Here is a 19460-nt window from a genome sequence, read left to right as displayed (position 1 = left end):
CTATGCACACCAGTTTAACAACCTGAATTTAGACCATGTCAATTGTCCGAGCTTGTTTGGAGTTGTCATCGCCTTCCAGGTTACCCAAACAAAAACAAAATTTTAACTCCTGTATTCTCCTTTACCAGAAAAACACGAAGAATAATGGAGTTCTTGATCTGCAACATTTCACCCTTATGATAGAGACAAATCCATCATTAGTATTGCAGTTGCGGCACTCATGGTTCAAGACTTGTGGACTTGATTTGGAATGCAAGGAATACCCAAGTAGGATTAGAAATTCCATGGAATACACGGAATCCAGATCCAAAACGCTTCAGTGGCTAGTTTCAATAATGGCTTAATCATCAGTAGCGCAATCAAGTCTGTGGTGATATACAACTAAATTTCAGCAAGTACAATCAAGGAAGAACATTAAAAAAATAAAACTCACTATACTGGATTATACAAACAATGGAGAAGTATTCGACAAGTACAAAGGGTCAGAAAAATCATGTTCAGCAAACAGCTCAGCTCAGAAATGTTCTCACCACAACTACTGACATCTAGATTCAGCTTTACAATGGGAATTTCGAGTGATAGATCTTCATCAAGCCGAGAAGACAAGGTTAACATAATTCCAAATTATACGTGTATAAGGATGTTGACGCTGTGAATGAGGAAAACACTACCAGACTCTATTCTGTAAGGTGGGCATGAATGTCTTGAGGGAATATGCCTCTGTAGTCTGCAAGTTTTACAAGCCATCCCTTGCCAGCGGCTTTATTTGCCAAAACAGATAAGATAAGATTGACAAACTCATCTTGATGATTCTCGAACCTTTCATTGAGCTTTAGCGAGGTTACGGCTGGAGACACCATGTAATAATTTGACAAACCCGAGGAAGCTCAGCTTCCCGTCAGTATGCCTAATCCAATCGAGTAGAACAGCATGAACAGGAACCGAAGGGCTTAGACCAAGCTCCTGAAACAATGTTTCCCAAATTAAACTTTTATGTACAAAAAAAAAACACTGCCCCCAATGCACAAAAAAAAAAATCAAACTTACTTATTGAAAGAGTATACTTTAGCACCAATAAAAATAATAACAGCGAATAATAAAAACACACAAGCTCAGGAATCTGTCTTACAAGTTACAACAAACACATAACTTGTTTGTCCCAGAGAAGATGATGGTATCAAATGCATTAAAATTGTGCATAAAAACATAAGCCACAGTAGAATGAAAGCGGTAATGCCAGGATAGCTGATAATAAATTAACAGCATAGTCAACTTCAGCTCCAAATAATCACAAAGCTTGCAACTACAGAACTCTAACCACTTGATAATAGACTAGTACTTTCCACAAGTGTACTAGGACATTAACTCGCCCAAAAGCAATGAAAACCTTGAACCTACACTAGTGTGAAGACAGAAAATCTGTCAGAGAAAACAGCCAAGTTTATCTTTAACGTAAACCCTATCTAAAATGATGCGAGTCCAGATTACACATTATCTCTATAGGGGAAATCACAAGTATTTTTTTTTTAAACATCTTAGGTCTCTCTAGTTAGAAAAAGAAATGTTTGATATGAAAAATAAGAATTTCATATTTATCTTTTCACCGGTAAAGGAAACATATTTTCTGTCTTTCAGTCCACCAATTGTCCTATCCTTTTCCATCTAAATTCCATCTTCTCACAGTAAAATTAAATCACTAGCATACTTCAACCAAAACACTACCAAAATGGAATTCACAAAGACTAAGAATAGGAGAGAAACATACAGAAGCTAGTTCCTCAATCATTATGGCCCTGTTTCCATCCTTCTCAAAAAGCTCATACGCACAGCGAGCATGTTGCTCCCATCGATCAAGTGCTTCCAGCTGATGGACACTTAGTGCTGCTGCACAAAATTCTTCAAAATCCATTCTTCTGTATTGAAGGGCATTAAGCTACAATATACATAGTCTCCACAATTAGTAAATTCGATAATCCCACAAACTTCAAAACTTGAACGAGGGTTAAAGCACCTACCGAAGCTAAAAAATCAGGAGTGCGAGAATCTTTCATTGCATTTGTTGCATGTTTGATCAAGGCCTGACAAGAACAAAAGTGTCAAGAAAACTACTAAGAGCAAAATAGGTGAGGAATTTTTGACTGACGATTTTAAAAACCAACCGCCTTAATGTTTTCTAAGCTTATAGTTCCATTTTTGTTTGGCTCCAATAATGCAAACTGCTCCTTCAAATAAAATAGCTCATCTACCGTCAATGTTTTAGACAGAGCCTGTCATAATTCCAATGAGAAACATTAAGTACAACATAGACAAGTACAAGTGCAAAAAGCTAAGTAAAAGAAAGGAGCCTATCTAATTGGGGGTAAAGGCCTAAAAGAAAGTGGCACAGATTTTGATAAATACTCCTATCACAAGTTAACCAACACAGATTTTGATAAATAATCCTATCACAAGTTAACCAAACCACTCACAAAAAAGAAACACCAAATGCAACTCCCAGGCTCAGCTCATCAAAATTTCAACCAAGTGTAATAAGTTCAAAGGAACTAATAATTTATCACCCAGTGACACAAGTGCCGCTAGTGTCACAACCCCAAGATTGAGGAGCAACTACTTGGTAAATCCAGAACCCAGCACTGGATTTTACAGTTCTCAATAGGAATATATCGAAAAACATCAGTATTTAAACTAAACACCTGGGGGTGACTGAGTGGGTTGGGGATGAATTTTTCCAATTGGGAAAGCCAAGTTCAACTCTCCACAATTCGACCTTGCGACATGCCAACGTAGTTGCGGAGAGGGGCGATGTTTACATGGGCCACAGGCCCATGATTCCTCACCATAAAACAAATAGTATATAAACTAAGAAACATAAATCTTGCAGGCATTAACACTTGGGGAGAATTCTTCATAACATGTCAACACATTGTTATCGAATCAGTGTTGAGAAGCCACATTTTACTTTAGACCTCTGGATGACTGCATTCATGCTCACACTTCAAAAAAGCATATACATACCCGTAGGGCAGCCTTCCGAAGAGCTGAAGAACGCATATAAGCCTTCATGAGCTTGAATATCAGTATATCCAGAGGCACTTTTACATCATTAGAATTCTTTATCCACGGATGACCTGTAAAATAAATCTTGATGCATCATTAGCAGTTCCAAAAGATAATAACATAGAGCTTACGACAACATAAACAGAACTCACTTAAAGCTTGACCAGCAGTCAATCTTTTTCTTGGATCTTTATTTAGCAAGCGTTTCACAAAGTCTTTTGCCTCGGATGATAGAGAAGGCCATGGTGTGTCTTCAAAACTTGGATCAGCTTTAAGAACAGCGCGAAAGATGCCAGACTCGCTGCGGGCCCAAAATGGACGGCTGCCACACAACAGAATATATGCGATTACACCAATGCTCCATACATCAGCTTCCGTACTATAAGATCTATGTAGAACTTCAGGTGCCACATAGTATGCACTACCAACAATGTCATTGAGCCTTTCATCTACAAAACCAAGTAGAAAATGAGAAATTAAAAATCAACTCAAGGAGACAATTCAAAAAGAGGAAGAGAGGGGGACGAGGGGAGAGAGAGAGAGAGAGAGAATAAATGCAGCTTAAGGTACAAAGTTCAGACAAACCAGGTTTCACAAAATCAGACAAGCCAAAATCAATTGCCTTCAAATGCGAGTTTTCATCCTTCGACGTGAACAAAAAGTTCTGATCCAACAATGAGTTACACTTGATAAGAATATATGAATATAAATATAAATAATTCCTAATTACAGATGCAACATAAAACAAATACTCATACTTCTAAGGAAAACAGATGTTTGGTGAGTCGGAGCCCCACAAATTCTCGTGATCAACATGGAAAGGGACATGTTGAACCAAAATGGACAGATGCTAAGATACATACAGAACTAATGAGTGACAATGATGCAAAAGAATCATCAATTCACACAAAAGAATGAAAACTTAAGCTATATCACACCTAAATCGAACCACCCAAGACCTAAGTAACCAATCACCTTTTAGGAGAAATCACTCAATAAATTAGTGGCAGATTCACAATTTTGGCTCTGATAAAGGAGACTACTGTTATTAAATACTCCATCACAGGTTTGAGCAATATAGGAATCCATCAACTGTACAAATTATAAAGGTCTAAACAGTGAAGAAAATCAATGACGAAGCAACACCGTTCATGTGTGTGCATGTGTGTGTGGACGAGCATCCGGTGAGAGAGAGAGAGAGAGAGAGAGAGAGATTTTACTTCTGGTTTTAGATCACGGTGCACCACACCCTGAAGATGGAAAAATGCAACAACGTTCAAAATCTGGATCAAGACAGCCTTAGCCTCGATTTCTGTGTATTTTCCACCCCTGCACAGAGAGAAAAGAATCACATCATGGCAACTGGCAGATGATGTACTAACTTCTCAACGAATGTCCTCCATCCCTTTTGGTTCAATAAAGGGTCCATAACCCAAAAGTTTGCCTAAAATAAGACTAATAGGGAAAAAATACCTAGACAGTATTCTGTCCAAGAGTTCTCCTCCTTCACACAACCTGAACGATTCATCATCAAAATAATTAAAAGAAATACGATTTATGAAATCCAATTTATGAAATCCATAAATAAGAGAAATGCGAATATGATCCATCTAGTAAACAAAGAACTAGAACATCACTTCATTCCAAAATTAAAAGTAAAATCCTTGACCAGAGCTTACTCCATTACTATATAGACTTTATCATGATCTTCATATGCATCGTAGAATTGTACAAGATTATTATGTCCAGTCAAAGCTCTTAATATCTTGACTTCTCTTCTCACATCCTCTATGGCGATAGCAGTGGTCATCTAACAGGAAAAAAACAAGAAAAGACAGTGAGCAGCCAAACATTAAATCTTATCCTAAATACATAAACAAAGTGTGAATAAAGGTTGACTCCCTAAAAAGGACAAAATTTTCTGGAAGCTTACTAAATCAACTAGTTTTCGCAACATTTCAAGGGAATTTTATTCATATAAAACAATATTAAGCAAGGGCCATGCTACAAAAGGAGTCTTCAAAACAATGCTGAGCACTCTGCTAGCTTCTGGAAAATTAATCAACCAATGTACGAAAACTATTAAGTCAACTATACTCACATATGGCTAGATTCCTCTAATAACTCAAAACTCAAACTTCAACGAGACAGCATCATCACAAAACCTCTAAACACTGTCATCCCTGACACAAGTACTCGCAAATGCACAAATGTCTGCTCAATTATATGAATTCTTGCATGGCCTTACAGATGCCCATAATTTATTAAAAACCAGAAATTAGCCATCACAAGGCTGCAGTTTCTAGATATGTTCGACATCAATTAATCATAAGAAGTTCGTATAGATCTGCTCCCCACTAAATCCATCACACAGTGGCATAAATCACTCATTTCAATCTACACAGCAACTAATTCATCCAAAATTAAGTAAATTCGACTCGAAAATCCACACACCTTCGCTTTAGGTATTATCTTCACCGCTACCTCTTGCCCCTTGAGCTCTCCCTTCTTAAAACTCGCTTTGCATGTGTACCCAAAATGTCCTCTCCCAACCTCCTCACCGAGCTCATACTTACTCTCAAAGTTCTTCGAGAACCCAAAGCTCTTGTCAAGCCCCGTTCCCTCCACCTCACTTCCCTTCGGTATCGCCACCTCATTGGGCTTGACCGTTCCATGTCTTCGCGCCAGCACAGCCCTTATGTGCTTCGCCGGAGAAGGCGGCGGGAACGGCCTCTTAAAGAACCGCTTGGGCGTCGAGTTTGCGCTCGCATTCCCCGGCGCGGGAGATCTCGCCGGCGACGACTTTTTCGAGAAGAAGTAGTGCACCGGGCTGGGACTGTAAAATGGAAAAAAGGGAGATTTCTTCACATTCTCCAACTCTTTAGTTAGATCTTTTCTGTTCACATCATCTCCGTCGCCGGAGTTCCCGCCAATAACGTTGACAGGGACTGCACTATTCCCGTTATCGTCATTCTTGGCTGATATAGTTTTAGGAGGAGAAAGATTAGGGGAGCTTGGGGAAGAGGGTTTGGAGGTGCAGATACCCATCGTTGTTGAAATTCCTTCCCAAACAGAGCTTGTTTGGGATTCCAATTACCAGTATCAAAGCATCCTTACCAAGGATTTGACAATCTAGGGGTTTAGGGGATGCCAAGTTTGTCTTCTGTGAACGAAGAAAGTCTGCGACTGCGAAGGCGAAGAGGGGATCTGCAGATGGAGATAAAAAAGGAAAAGATTATTAGTAATTTATTAATTTTAATTAGATTAAAATGATGAAAAAGATGTGTCAGCTTTCTTTGGGTTGGCCAGGGGTGTAGGCCCAATGCTTGTGGTCAATTCATAGTACAGATGATTTTCCACGTGGCACGATTCTGTTGTATCTGTTTGGGATTATTTTATATTAAATTAAATTTTGGATTAACGATTAGTGGGGAATTTCGTTGTGTTGTTTTTAATTTATTCTCTTTTTTTGACGGATTGGAAGTCAAAACAGCGCCGTTTTATCTACGTTTCTTGTTGGTTAAGCTGCGTGGGCGGCATTATTTAACTTCCCCTTGACAAAAACCAAGTAAATGTTGATTGGTCATTAAAATATTAATCCTAATAAAACAAGAACAATTTTAATAGTATTTAATCAAGTTAATTTTTTTAACAACTTAGGTGATAGTTTAGTCACTAGTGTGAATTTCTTCGGGACAAAACTACAAGTCGGAAGGTTCTAAATTCGATCTCCACTGAGAGCAATACCCTTTGTTATCACTTACTTACCATGTCGTCAAATGAAATACTTCTATGCAGATGGATCTGACGACCCGAGTTTAAGAAATATCAAATATTCAAAGAATAAATTTGTATTTTATGATTTCCACTTAAAAAATATTAGTTTATTAGTATTATTATTCTAAAATAGATTAGGACTTAGGAGGAGCGGCCCACAATAACATCATCACATGGGGCAATCAATGAATATTGATACGCAACAAATTTATCACGAGGTCCGAGTTGCCTCTGCAAGGTTTGATATTCACAATGTATTCTCACGGAAAGTTTTTATAAATAGGCCTTGTAATAGCACTTCAACCAACTTCGTTCACTATCTTATTTTCTTTTCAACCAATAATGACACAAGATAAGTTTACCCTTTGGACAACTTACATTGATCACGGTTGCGCGCACAAAAGTTTCTTATAATAAATTAGGTCAAAGTTCAATGTGCAATCACAAGAGTATTGTTCCCAATGAGAATCGAACTCAGGACCTCAAGTCTATACGGTTCGATTCTAGAGAAATTTACCACCTAAATAAATCACACTCAAGGTTTTGTTTGTTCACTATTTTCTCCACTTTAGATTGCAATTATTAGGTTTGATGATGATTGTGTATGGAAAATCATCAATAAAGTGAACCAACAACAACCAAATATAGTTTAGTATATAATATTCATTCATATTAGGAGTGGACTATTAGTACCTAGTCAAACAAATTAAAATAGAAAGTCAACCAAAAGAGGTGGTTTGTAGGGGAGTGTAGAGACCAAAACCAAGTCCAAAATTTCCTCTCCAAATGCACCATTGTTGGGAAAGAGAACCTTTACCTCATCAAATGTCAAAGATGTAAAATGATTTCTATTGCTTATTATAACCCAACATAGACTTATTCAAGACGCAAAATACAATGAATATATCCCACGAATGTGAAACTTTTGTCTATGATGGTGCAACACATGAATTTGCTTTGGTAGACTCGTTCATATTTCAGCACTAAATTATGTATAGTGGGTCTTTCCTTCAATTTTGGTCCCCCCATGCCTTGAGATGAATATTAAAACAACTACTAACAATTGTTCCTATCTCAAACTGAAAATCGCTTTCATTGCTTTTGTTGTCTCTTAACAATTGTTCGATTATCATGATTTAGCTTCCCACCCAATGTTTGCATGTTCGTTTATTTTCATTACAATCGTAGTCAAGTTTAGGCAATAAAATTTATTGGTGTTTTCATAATAATGATATCAGAGCGGGGTTGTTAAGCTTGAATGTGTGTTGTGTTTGTGTGATTCTTGGTTCCATTTTGTGAACTTGACCTCATACCACAAGTGAAGGGGAATTGTTGAGAAAAAGTTTGACATCATCAAAATAAAAATATGATGAATATTATATAAATTTGTGTGTTCTTGAACTTAATAAGATGTATTTTAAAACCGTGAGTCCTAAAAGCCTTGTAAATTTGTAATGGATTGGACTTAAATTTGGAATAAACAAATTCTTTTTTACAATGATAGTCAAATTTGGAAAAGAGGGTGCAGTATGTTTCTTTTAACTGTTTGCAACGTGATTATAGGGCTTAGCCCACACTAATTGAGATAGTGTTGACTTAGCATATTAGTAATTATGATGATGATGATAATGATGAGCTATAACCTTTTCTTTTTATGATGACCTAGCCTATATCTATACGGGGGGTCCTTTTCCCTTTTTCTCCACTTTCAAAACAATTCGGGAACACAAATAATTCAAAGGAGGGACCATGAACACTGTTAAAAGTTAAGTATTCAAGTGAAGAGAGTAGATTGAAGGAGATTTTTTAGAATGATTTTCAGCTCTTATAATTATTCACTTTTTTTTTCTGAATTTTTTTTGTATGAATTTTGATCTTTTATTCCAAGATCAATATTGGTCAAAGAAAGCTTCCATCTGCATGACATCGGCTTAGGCATATAATTAAACATGGCTAAAGTTTTCCGATTCAAACAAATCTTTAACAAATACCAACATGAAAACCTTAACTAACCAGAACGATTCAACACATTTTTTAAAGGGAAGAACCACCTAATTCATCATGCTCTTTAGATAGTTGAATGAGGGGAAAGGTAAGATTGAAACGAAATCTATCACGCAAGGGGTCCGAAAGTGAGACAAGCAAAAATTCCACAAAGAAATATCCCAGCTGGTTGATTCAAACTCCCGAGTCTCGATCTCAAGCATCCCTACTCCCTACATCAGAAGAGATAACAAACTAGACTATCGCTATGACAATCTTTCCATTTACAAACAAATCAGACAAGTACTATGTAGTCTGTAATGTATACTATCCTCGTTTCTGGACCAATTTGATGCCACTAAAGCTGGTGAACCTGATCCAATTTGTTGGTGAATGCGACAGGACATTTGTATAATATTCGTGACAGTACACTCGGTAACACCTTTGTAAATCCAAGGATAAAGAAAGACACAGGTGCAAGAGAGAGTATGAATCATTTGAGGAGAAAATCCATCCGAGAAAATTTAGCACTAACGAAAACTGCATGCAGATCTGGGAAATAATTCAAGTACCTATCAATCACCTCCTTGATTGCTTGCATTCCTATCCTCATTCTGGTATGCTTCATTTTATGCCAACTCCCTCCAGAAATCCTCTTTGCAGGGACCATGCATTGCTCCTGCATCTGGTGCGCTACCGTAATCGGTATACTTTCGAAAATTAATTTAAGATCATTCACAAATATTCATACACCTGAAAATATGTTATGCATGTGAGTATAAAGCCATAGCACCAGCCACCAAACCATCCATGAATCACATGAACCATTTGTACTGGTCATATTAACTGATTCAGACACTGTATTCAGATTATGAAGATAGAATTTAAGCCAATGCTGACATAGCTCGCATTACTCTCGACCCCTGAATGCCAAATCAGATAAAGAATTGCTACAAATGGTGCCCCTTTTAGAATGCCAATTATTTGAAGTTATATACTTGAACTAGTCGGCTGAAAAATTGCAGGCTAATCATGTGAATTAACCGGAAGTCGCACTCCCACCAAAACCTGAGTTCAGATATCCCGTTTGTTTGAGATGACTAACATCGCCCCAAGTTTTTATGGTCCACTTGTCCCCATCAAACAGGTGAAATATGTTGACGGATGCATTCAGTACCTTCCCTACAGATCTTCCATTCGGGCAAGCCCGCTTGTAGAGTGCTCTGATTACACCTCCATGTGTGGCCACAACAACTCGCTCTCCTGTTGTAGAGAAAAATTGATGACCATATTGACTGGAAGACATAATAGCAACTTTTGAAACACTCGAATTAACACTGACACCCTGTTAGCCTTGGGTTTACACTTTACAGGGTTCATCAAGTGGTGGAAGTCTAAGTTGACCCCTGATAGTAATTGTCGAGGTAGACAAAGCAGTAAAAACAATACCTTTATGCTTCCTAGCGATTCTCTGCAATGACGATGTACATCTTTGATAAAGTTGATCGAGACTTTCTCCACCACCCTGAGTACACGAATGAAAGCAGAATTAGAATCATATTGTTCTCTCTTCTTTTTCTTGTTCAAACAAGGAGCAAAAGGTTAAGCTAATGAATGGATAATTAGCAAGCCTCGTCAATGAAACAACTATTAACATGACAATTGACAACAAACAGAAATAATCTAGTATTTCAATTATCAAATATAATCAAATCCTTTACATACATGTGCATGGGCATGAATGCACACACCCATGCAGAGACCACCTTTTGTATTTGTCAAGAGCCAAAGCCGGAGCTAAAGAGCAGGCATATGCCTACAGCAGCCCGGAGGTTATAAAAACTAAAAGTAGGGGGCCAGAAAATTCATCACCCGGCACAAAAACAGGCCACCGGAGGTTACTGAGAGACCAAAAGCCCAATGCATAGAAAAAGGCATAATTGCATAGCTAGTCAGGGTAGTCAGTTTCCTCTTGAAATAAAAGAGCATGCAATTACATTATTAATCCAAGCTGTTTTTCAACCAGGGCATTACAAAGTCATTGTCAAAAGCCCTTTCTCACAGACAGGCTAGCTGGAAAATCAAGCATAATCATGAGTTCTTCTTCTTCTTCCACTTCTTCTTCTCTTTTAAATTAACTACTTCTCGCGAACATGCTTTCCCGAAAATGTGACTATGTGAGACCAGAATAAAAATGCCCCTAAACTTGCCGAAGTGACTACCACTCAGCATATTGTTTGAGACCAAGAGCGACGGAGCACAATTGTTTAGAACAAACTTAACTGGCTGCAAATGAGGTATGTCTCAACATTTCCATCTTACTTGACTTGTGCAATTAACCTTACGGTAAAATCCACTTTTAACAGACCCACAAAAAGAACTTGTAGTTACAAAAAAGAACCCATTTTTAACTGGAATCAAATAGGGCTTGAAATTCTCATCAAAAGAGTTAAACAAGTTGCTCTGAGGTGGTGTCAAACTAGCCTTTCTATGGGTCAACTGTAAGAAATTCCAACATTGCAATTCCAAGAAAATGAGTTTTATCATAGCCCAGTAAGTAAAAAATTAACATAAACTTACTGGGATATCTTGATCTTTCTTGTGAGACGAAAAGGCCTGGTAAACTTTAGGGCTAAGTTTGGCTGCTTCACGATACACAAGGCCTTGGAGATCCCCTAAATGTCTTTCCCGCAGGTCCGGATCTTTGATAACCTGAATTTAAATTCAATACAAAATGTCGTCAATTATATATTTATAAGTTTTAAGTCTTTGTAGATGAAAGACTAAAACAAAACCTTAAGCCATGATCATTGTAATTACTTCTAGAATCTAGATAATGCAAAAGCTCCTTTGTCTCATGCTGTTTTCATATCATATTAAGACCCATGCATCTCAACTAGTTTGTTGAGGTTGCTTGCAACAACAGGTAGGAGGAAAAAAGAAAAAGAAAAATAAAGAAAGGATACAGCACAGCAACATGCATAAGAGACAAAAAGTGAGTAGCCCCTTCCATTGTGTAACCAAACTGTACATAGATTTCTAAAGGTTGCAAGGCTATAGCCACCATGTTGTGCCTGAGAAGGATTTGGATTTGTGTTCATTTACCTCTATAAAGAGAACAAATTAAGAACTCAAAGAATTGAATCTCTACCTAGGAGTTCCAAACAACACGTAATGAAATCAAGCAATTATGTGTTATGCCATGTCAAATCTTAATCTTTTTAATTTTCTATGATGAGAGATGAATAGGGGTTCAATTTCAGAATTTCCCTGCCAAATGGATGATAGCCAAACAGAAGATATGTATGTTCACTTGACTTTATTGTCAACATTACTATCCACTTTCAGTATAGTTGTTTATCAGAATGCAATAATCTTTTGTGATGCTTCATATACATAACTTCTTGGTGAATACATTTCAATGTAGAAAGACCAAGTAAAACGTCTACGCAAATTATGCAAATTTTGCTTAAGAAGGCACACCTCTAGCCCACCACAACTGGCTGCAATTATCTCTGCAGTCACAAGAGCTCGCTTCAAGTCAGAAGAATATACAGCAGATATCTTAGGCTCCTTGGATAACCGATCAGCCACCTTTATTAAAAAGAAAGAAAAGGGCAAATTTCAGGCACTCGATGAGAAAGACATACAAGCATGCAATCCAGGTCAGAACATACTGAGGCCGCTTGCTGCTTCCCAACTTCATTCAATTCAACGTCCAGATGTCCCTATTTAAACATAAATATTAAATGAATAAAAAGCAGAAATTTAACCATAAACCTCAGGAAAATAATAAATAGAGACAATTCAACTATTAAGGGTATTTAATTGTAAAATTAGAGAGCAGACTACTCATGGCAGTTTTCCATTTCCCTTTCTAACATAAAGTGGTAATGCTTCAAATAACATATACACATAGAAAACACAATGATTAGGATACTTTAACGACTAACATGACTCAAAATGTATTGGCTCCAATTATGATCTAAGTTTACTATGAGATATTTTTCAAGTTTTCTTTCATTTCTTGATGGTGAATTAAGACAAAGCTCATCTAGTTTATTATCCAACACTAAATTTAGGACTTCTAATATTCTAATTCTATGCCATAATTGAACAAACAAAGAGTTTCAAGAGGTTGGCTGACACCATCTGCAGCCCCTGATAAGGTGCAGTTACCCTTCTGTTTACCAATTTAATAATGCCTTACACTGTCTTAACCAGTCGTTCAAAAATAGCCTCTACTACCAATTACCAAATGATAATATATTTAGCACTTCATGCTTGGAGGCAAACAATATAGAGTATTATGCAAGTTGCATTGTGTCATTCCACATTATACAAAAACTGACTCATCTCTTAGAACACTACTGTCAATTTTAAAAAAGGAACTAACACTGAACCTGAATTCTTCCATCAGCATTCCACTTGGTTTCTCCGTGACGTACCACAATAATCTCAGCACACATTGGATCGACATAGCTGCGTCCGATTAAAATACTCAAATCAAATTGTGATACAACACTTATTAGGTTGGATAAATAAGTCCAATACAAATTTGACAACCTAAATCAATCAATAGTATTAATGAGAACAAAAGAATCAAAGGTTTATCAAGTTACGAACGAACCGTACTGTTAAGGATCAGGTGATTGAGCACCTTGTGAACGAACAAAACAGAGAGTTATTAGTAGATAGGGTGAGATAGGAAGGAGAAACGGACCTGGACTCGATATCTGCCATTGATGAAGACGAGTCAGTCATTTTGACTTGCTGAGCTAGCCGACGAATGGAATTTGAGATCGGTGCTCCTGTGTTTTATGCACCAGCTGCGTAATGCGCGCATTTCCTCTTTCAACGGCCAATCGGGAATATTCTGCTAGAATCGGATGCACACAATCAGAGCCACGTTTTTCTTTCTTCTTTCCTTTTTCTCGAGTTTTGATTTTGTGTCTGGCCTTTTATTCTCTTGGGCTGGCCCATGAGGCCGGGCTCAAGGTGCGGGCCACTTAAACGGACAAAAACTTTGGATCAAGGTAAACTTTAGTCACACCCCTATTTTTACTAAAAACACCCCGACTTGATTTGACTTCGCGTTGACCGTGTGTTTTTTTAGATGCCGGCTCATAACACCCCAAACCCATATTCTTTGAAAACAGAGTAGAGAGATGTTTGCCTCAACCACGAAAGCGAAATCCTGATTTTTGTTCTTGTTGCAGATGAAATCGACAAGTAAGAAACCGACGACTCCGACGAGAACTCCGGCAGACTTGGTTGTCAATGGCTTGTTGTTCCACCGGAGTTTCCCAATGTTGAGTGCCTTCGCTTCGGCAGCGATCGAGGTGGAAGGTTCGGATGGGATGGGTCGAGGTCATGGTACAACTAATTACAAGATGGGTACACCAAATTGAAGAAAGTATCAATGAACTTACTTCTACAAGATTATTGTCGGCCATAAATAAAGAAGCAGTTGATAAAGGGGATCTACCAAACTTACTCATCATTTCAAATGGTCAATTTCCAGAGGTTTGTGAATTATTGTGTATTTTCATCTTCTGAATTTAGCTTCCACATTCTTATCCCAACTTAGGTGGCAAGGGCTTGGGTAGATCACAGCTGCAAAACAATGGTGTTTGATAGCAAAGAAATGGTGATTGGGCACAAATGCCCTTAGACCCTCAAATCCTCCTTGGCAGCTTGGATGTTGCTTTGACTCGTTTTGTACTGGACACGAAAAAAGCTTTGTGGTTCTTTTGATTCAGGTTGGCATTCCCCTCCACCCCTTGTTTGTCCTCTGTTTTTATGCATTGGGGTGTTCTTTGAAATTGTTCAAGATTTAGTGTATTTTGGGTGTATTTAGGGGTTCGTTTAACAAGGGGTGTCTTTAGTAAAAATAGGGGTGTGACTAAAGTTTACCTTGGATCAAAGCCCTTCTAAAGTGGCCTATGACAATGTCAAGAAGGGTAGTTTTAGTCACACCCCGATTTTTTTCTAAAAATACCCCAATTTATCAGCAACCCAATTTTTTAAAATTTTCCTAATAGCACCCAAAGTACAGAAAAAAATTAGAAAATTTAGGAATACACCCCATGTCCATAACGGTGATCAAAAACAGGGGATTAGTTGCATTATCACATCAACTTATCTCAGAGCAAAAGTCGAACACCTGGAGAGCATTATAAAAAAAATATGGACATCGACCGAACATCACAGTAGCAACAGATGAGCAGAACAAGTAATAAGAGTAACTACATAACAACCCAAGTAAAGATCTTAACTTCATACACTTAACTACTGCACAAACTACAACCTCGTAATCATCAATAAACTTCAAAACGAATGAACATTCAAGTAGGATAGATGAAATTTAGAGCTCACCGGACTTCACACGCAATTGAACTCTAACAAAGGAGAGGTCACTCCTTCATGTTACCGACCCAGAAACTGTTGAATCCCATAAACAGAGCCAAACAACACATCTGATTGATTCTTGCAAAGCTTCGCTATTTGCGACCAATATGACACTACATATCTGGAGGTGAGACTGGAAAGTTGGGAATCCCGTGGAATCCTCCACTCGTTCAAACAACTCACCACGACCCATGGTTTGAACAATATCAAAGAAACAAACCGAAAACTCACCATTGCAGCCGGAGCTTCTCCGTCCGTGGTAGATCGTCTCTGTCGTTGATCTCGTTCTCGTTCTCGTTCTTCCCCTGTTCAGAGCGTTCTGGAGCATTGAACGAAATGGGGTGTTTAGAGCCTCCAGCTCAAAATATCCCTGGTCAATGCAAAGTCAGAATAAGTCGGGGTGTCTTTGTAAAAAAGCAGGGTGACTAAAGTTTCCCTACCAAGAAACCTGTTATTGTGTTAATTTACGGTGACACAAGTGTTTAGCGTGTCATTAATTGAGGGGGAAATGGGATTTTTTTCATTAACATCAATTAGTTTTTGTAAAAAATACTAATGAAATAATAAAATTCATGGAGGGAAAAATTGGAAAAAATTAATTGCGCCGAAAATGTTGTCAATCGCATTGCGTTGAAAGTGAAAACAATTCCCTATAACTTCAGCTTCGAATTTACCATGATGTGATGACATCATAATGCACTACTTTGCCAAACAATTTTTCGCCTGGACGCAATGTGTTCAAGCCAAACACACCCATGGATGTCTTCAAGCTCTGACATGGTTGATATTCATGTCTCAACTTTCTTCCAATCTTTCCATTGCCAAGAGTAAAGTTTATTTAATATCATAGGTTATGCCGTCGCCATTTACATACAAAGTTACAAACCAAACAGAAAGGACAATGTTTTTAAATAAACACACCCAGTAGACTACTAAGACTGCTTAGAACCTAATAAAACAAGAGGTTTGTCCCTAACCATCACTCACCTAGTGCCTAAAATAAGAAACATTTGAGCTTACCCGGCGTCATTTAGGGGCCTTAGCTGGTGATCCGGGTTGTTTCCCTCTCATCGATAAAGCTTTGACATTGTTACGTACAGATAATAAAACTAAAAACTAATCTAGTTCACAACCCTACAATTCTTTCTTATTTCTCCCCTCTTCCCAGTAAGTACACCAATGTTGGCCATCTTGATCATCGATGTTCCAAAATCCATAGAGAACAAGTAAGGGAACTTGCTGTAGTTGAGGACCATGGCAGCAGTTCTGTTGTCTCCCATAAGTGCTTGGTCAGACTGGAGAAGAGCAGAGTTGTTCAGAAGATTGGTGTAGTAGATGTTGTCGAATTTGTTGAAGGTAACGGGATCCAAAGGAGCCAAGTTGGTATCAGAATTAGCTTGATTTGGGCATGTTCCTTGCAAGCTCTGAAGGAGTGATGAAGCTAGTGCTGGATCAGGCTTACCGGAGCCGCCGAAGTTGAAAAGCCTTGGTTTGAATGTGAAGCATTGAGCAAAGCCAATAGTGTGCGCACCTGAATCAACCCTACATAGTCAGTCGCATTGAAATCATATACATTCTTTCACTTCTATGTCTACTTGACGTAGACGACAATAATCGATTAAGGCTAACCAACATTAAACCTGGAAAAACAACAATGGAGTCCATCAAATAGAGAGGAAACACTTTCAAATTTTGATTATAATGAACCCTAGGGCGGCTACAACCGTGATGAAAAGAAAAAACATAACAATGCAAAATTATGAAAATGTCCCTAAAATCTTGAAATGCCCATTTGAGACTCCAAATAGTAGAAATGAGTCTCTTTGACCAAGTTTTACGCAATTCTTACAACATGACTTTTTAAGTCGATTTCTGTGTGATTACTATTGCCACTAGTCTGCTAAATTAGAGTAGTGGAGGCAAACCTGAGAGAACCACGACATCTTTCAAGTCAAGACCCTTTGAAGTGAACTTTGCCGTAATGTTCTCCAAGGGTTCAAAGGGCGAAGGGAGCTGCTCATTCGCTGCACTGTCACTTGCTGTCAGTCCATCTCTGCGGCCAAAGGGTACCGCCCAAAATGGGCCTCCAGTCTGATAAAGACATGATCGAAGACAAGTAAGAACACAAGGAGAATGATATATATATATATATATATATTATATGTGTGTGTGTGTGTGTGTGTGTGCCCGAGATAAACCATGACAATGCAAAAGAGTATTATTTACAAGATAAACTGCCTCTCTTGCTGCAAGAGTAACTATATCAGCACAAGAAATGGTAGCCGGACAAGCTTTCTCCAAGTTAGCCTTAATGTTGTCGATGACCTCGTAACCTCGAACAGAATTTTGATTAGGCAGCGCAGTCTTCTCCCCCTTCATCGTCGCGGTGTCATCGAGCAACAGAGATGCATCACATCCCTACGTTATTGAGTTTCATCAAACACAAATCAGGACTATCAGCTTTGTGGATAAGCATGCATGTACTCAGCAACGTAGATGATTAGGTGCAAGAATAGTATATGCTGGCGACAGTTAAGAACGGGTCGAAACCCATGAGAGAAATAATTCCAAAACTACTAAGTGTGTGAGTTGAATTTGCAACCTCCCGCATTTACACCAAAACTTCTATATCCATAATAATGAAAAAGGAACGTTTATATTGAGCAAGCAAGAGAGAAATTTTGATTACATTAACAAAACAGTCATGGAAGTGAAGCCGCAAAAGAGACGCTGCCATCCTAGTATCATTTGCAATCGCTGACCAAACGCCGTATCGAACAATATTCGAGAGGCTGGGACAAGTAGTATCATAGAATCTATAATCTAGTTGACAGGACACAAGAGAACTCAGAAACAACAGGCAAAACAAGCGATGAAAGGAAACTTGGTATTGCTCCATATTTGGAAAGTGAAGAAGGAACTCAGGATGATCAGTGTTGAATGACAAGCAGTTTATATACACACACGAGATTTACGCCCACTCAGCTATTCAAATGGCATGCTGGGCTGAATGGTTCCTCGGTTAAAAAAAAAAAGAGTCTATATACACACACATACACTATTTTTTATCAAGTAACGACAAATTGACAAGAGTGGAAGAGCCACTTGAGATGTCCCTCTCAGTGAGTTTGGTACAAGTCCATGTTCTTGTCAATGGGGGGGAAGAGGGAGAATTTAAATTGTTGTTAGTGCAGGATGATCTATCCCCCATCAACAAAAGAACTACTAGAAGCAGTAGATTATACTATATAGTTTGACTTAAATCTTCACAAGCGAAGAAAAACTGCAGTTGAGAGTGAGCATGCATGCCACTCTCTTTTTGGCTCAGATTATTTTTAACATCAGAGATAACCGAAAGTGCTTAATGAATTCTGCTTATGTAGTGGAACATAACTTTTTACAATGTAATGGGAGGCGGTAAAATGAATCTATCAGAGACTACCATATAAGCTAGCATGCAATGCAAGTAGTGATGGAGATAAAGTCAGCATCAACTCTGCAAACAATTTAAAAGCAAAATAAAAATGCACTTTGAAGCGATTTGCGTCCTGATTTTGTTTTCCCTCCCATATTCCCCACTTACATATAAAAAAAATATATGTAAAATATAATGCAGTGACTAAAGTATTGCCATTATTAAGGCAACTAATGGGCTTGGACTTGGCTACTTTTGCTCTCCAGTGCATATCCCATTCTAGAGGCTACTTACGTGTGAGACAGTGCTCATCACACGTGACATGATATAATGAATTCTTAACTATTATCCTTAGAATACTCGTTAATAAGACCATTTTCCTTTTCTATAAGGTCAAATTCAATGCTTCAAATCTGCAGATTCACTTGTTCCAGGAACTACACTTAATAAACAATAATCACATTAAAAAAAAAATCAGAAGTTTCCTTCCCTCTAGTGAGGGCAGCATCACCAAATCCCTGTTGCTACTAAGTTTCACTTTTCAGTAGTAATCCAATTCAGAAGAAAACAGAGTAACCAATTTCAACATCCTATCGCCATACAAAATCTGATTTGGGAGAAGGCTCTCTAGCAGTCGTCGCAGTCCCAGTCGCAGCACAAGAAATCGAAGCAGCTCTGTATGCAGTCATAAAAGCAAGAACAACTGCAACCAAACCAAACCCAACCCAACTCAATCAAACAACTAAGAACATTCAAACAAAAACATTAAGTAGAAGGAAAAAAAAAAAACAAAGCGAAAATTTACCATTCGTTGATA

The 19460-nt window shown here is 38.1% G+C and overlaps 3 protein-coding genes across 5 annotated transcripts; all 3 read right to left on the bottom strand.

The window, feature by feature from the left end:
- Positions 1-351: 351 nt before the first annotated feature.
- Positions 352-6283, bottom strand: LOC120013523 (CDPK-related kinase 5-like). The gene is made up of 11 exons (XM_038865356.1): positions 5512-6283; positions 4737-4867; positions 4531-4572; positions 4278-4386; positions 3643-3721; positions 3210-3506; positions 3016-3128; positions 2160-2267; positions 2016-2078; positions 1766-1933; positions 352-963 (listed from the first exon to the last, which is right to left on the bottom strand). The coding sequence occupies exons 1-11, from the start codon at positions 6103-6105 to the stop codon at positions 823-825; spliced, it is 1845 nt and encodes a 614-aa protein (XP_038721284.1). The 5' UTR covers positions 6106-6283; the 3' UTR covers positions 352-822.
- Positions 6284-8982: 2699 nt separating this feature from the next.
- On the bottom strand, positions 8983-13703 carry LOC120011824 (phosphoglycerate mutase-like protein 4). 3 transcript variants are annotated; one of them, XM_038862949.1, is made up of 9 exons: positions 13541-13703; positions 13221-13299; positions 12495-12545; positions 12301-12411; positions 11398-11529; positions 10267-10342; positions 9995-10080; positions 9390-9502; positions 8983-9259 (listed from the first exon to the last, which is right to left on the bottom strand). In XM_038862949.1, the coding sequence occupies exons 1-9, from the start codon at positions 13579-13581 to the stop codon at positions 9145-9147; spliced, it is 804 nt and encodes a 267-aa protein (XP_038718877.1). In that variant the 5' UTR covers positions 13582-13703; the 3' UTR covers positions 8983-9144. The 3 variants fall into 3 exon arrangements, with proteins under 3 accessions (XP_038718877.1, XP_038718878.1, XP_038718879.1); XM_038862950.1 differs by having other exon boundaries at positions 13448-13569; XM_038862951.1 differs by lacking the exons at positions 8983-9259; positions 9390-9502 and having other exon boundaries at positions 9512-10080; positions 13541-13700.
- Positions 13704-16021: 2318 nt separating this feature from the next.
- On the bottom strand, positions 16022-18345 carry LOC120013130 (peroxidase 10-like). Its single transcript, XM_038864811.1, has 4 exons — positions 17918-18345; positions 17455-17646; positions 17154-17319; positions 16022-16759 (listed from the first exon to the last, which is right to left on the bottom strand). Exons 1-4 carry the CDS (start codon positions 18125-18127, stop codon positions 16350-16352), a joined length of 978 nt encoding a protein of 325 aa, XP_038720739.1. The 5' UTR covers positions 18128-18345; the 3' UTR covers positions 16022-16349.
- Between the last annotated feature and the right edge of the window lie 1115 nt (positions 18346-19460).

This window comes from Tripterygium wilfordii, chromosome 13, assembly GCF_013401445.1.
Source record: "Tripterygium wilfordii isolate XIE 37 chromosome 13, ASM1340144v1, whole genome shotgun sequence".
Taxonomy (NCBI): domain Eukaryota; kingdom Viridiplantae; phylum Streptophyta; class Magnoliopsida; order Celastrales; family Celastraceae; genus Tripterygium; species Tripterygium wilfordii.
The sequence above is the reverse complement of the archived record's forward strand: the minus strand, read 5'-3'. Positions and strand labels throughout refer to the sequence as shown.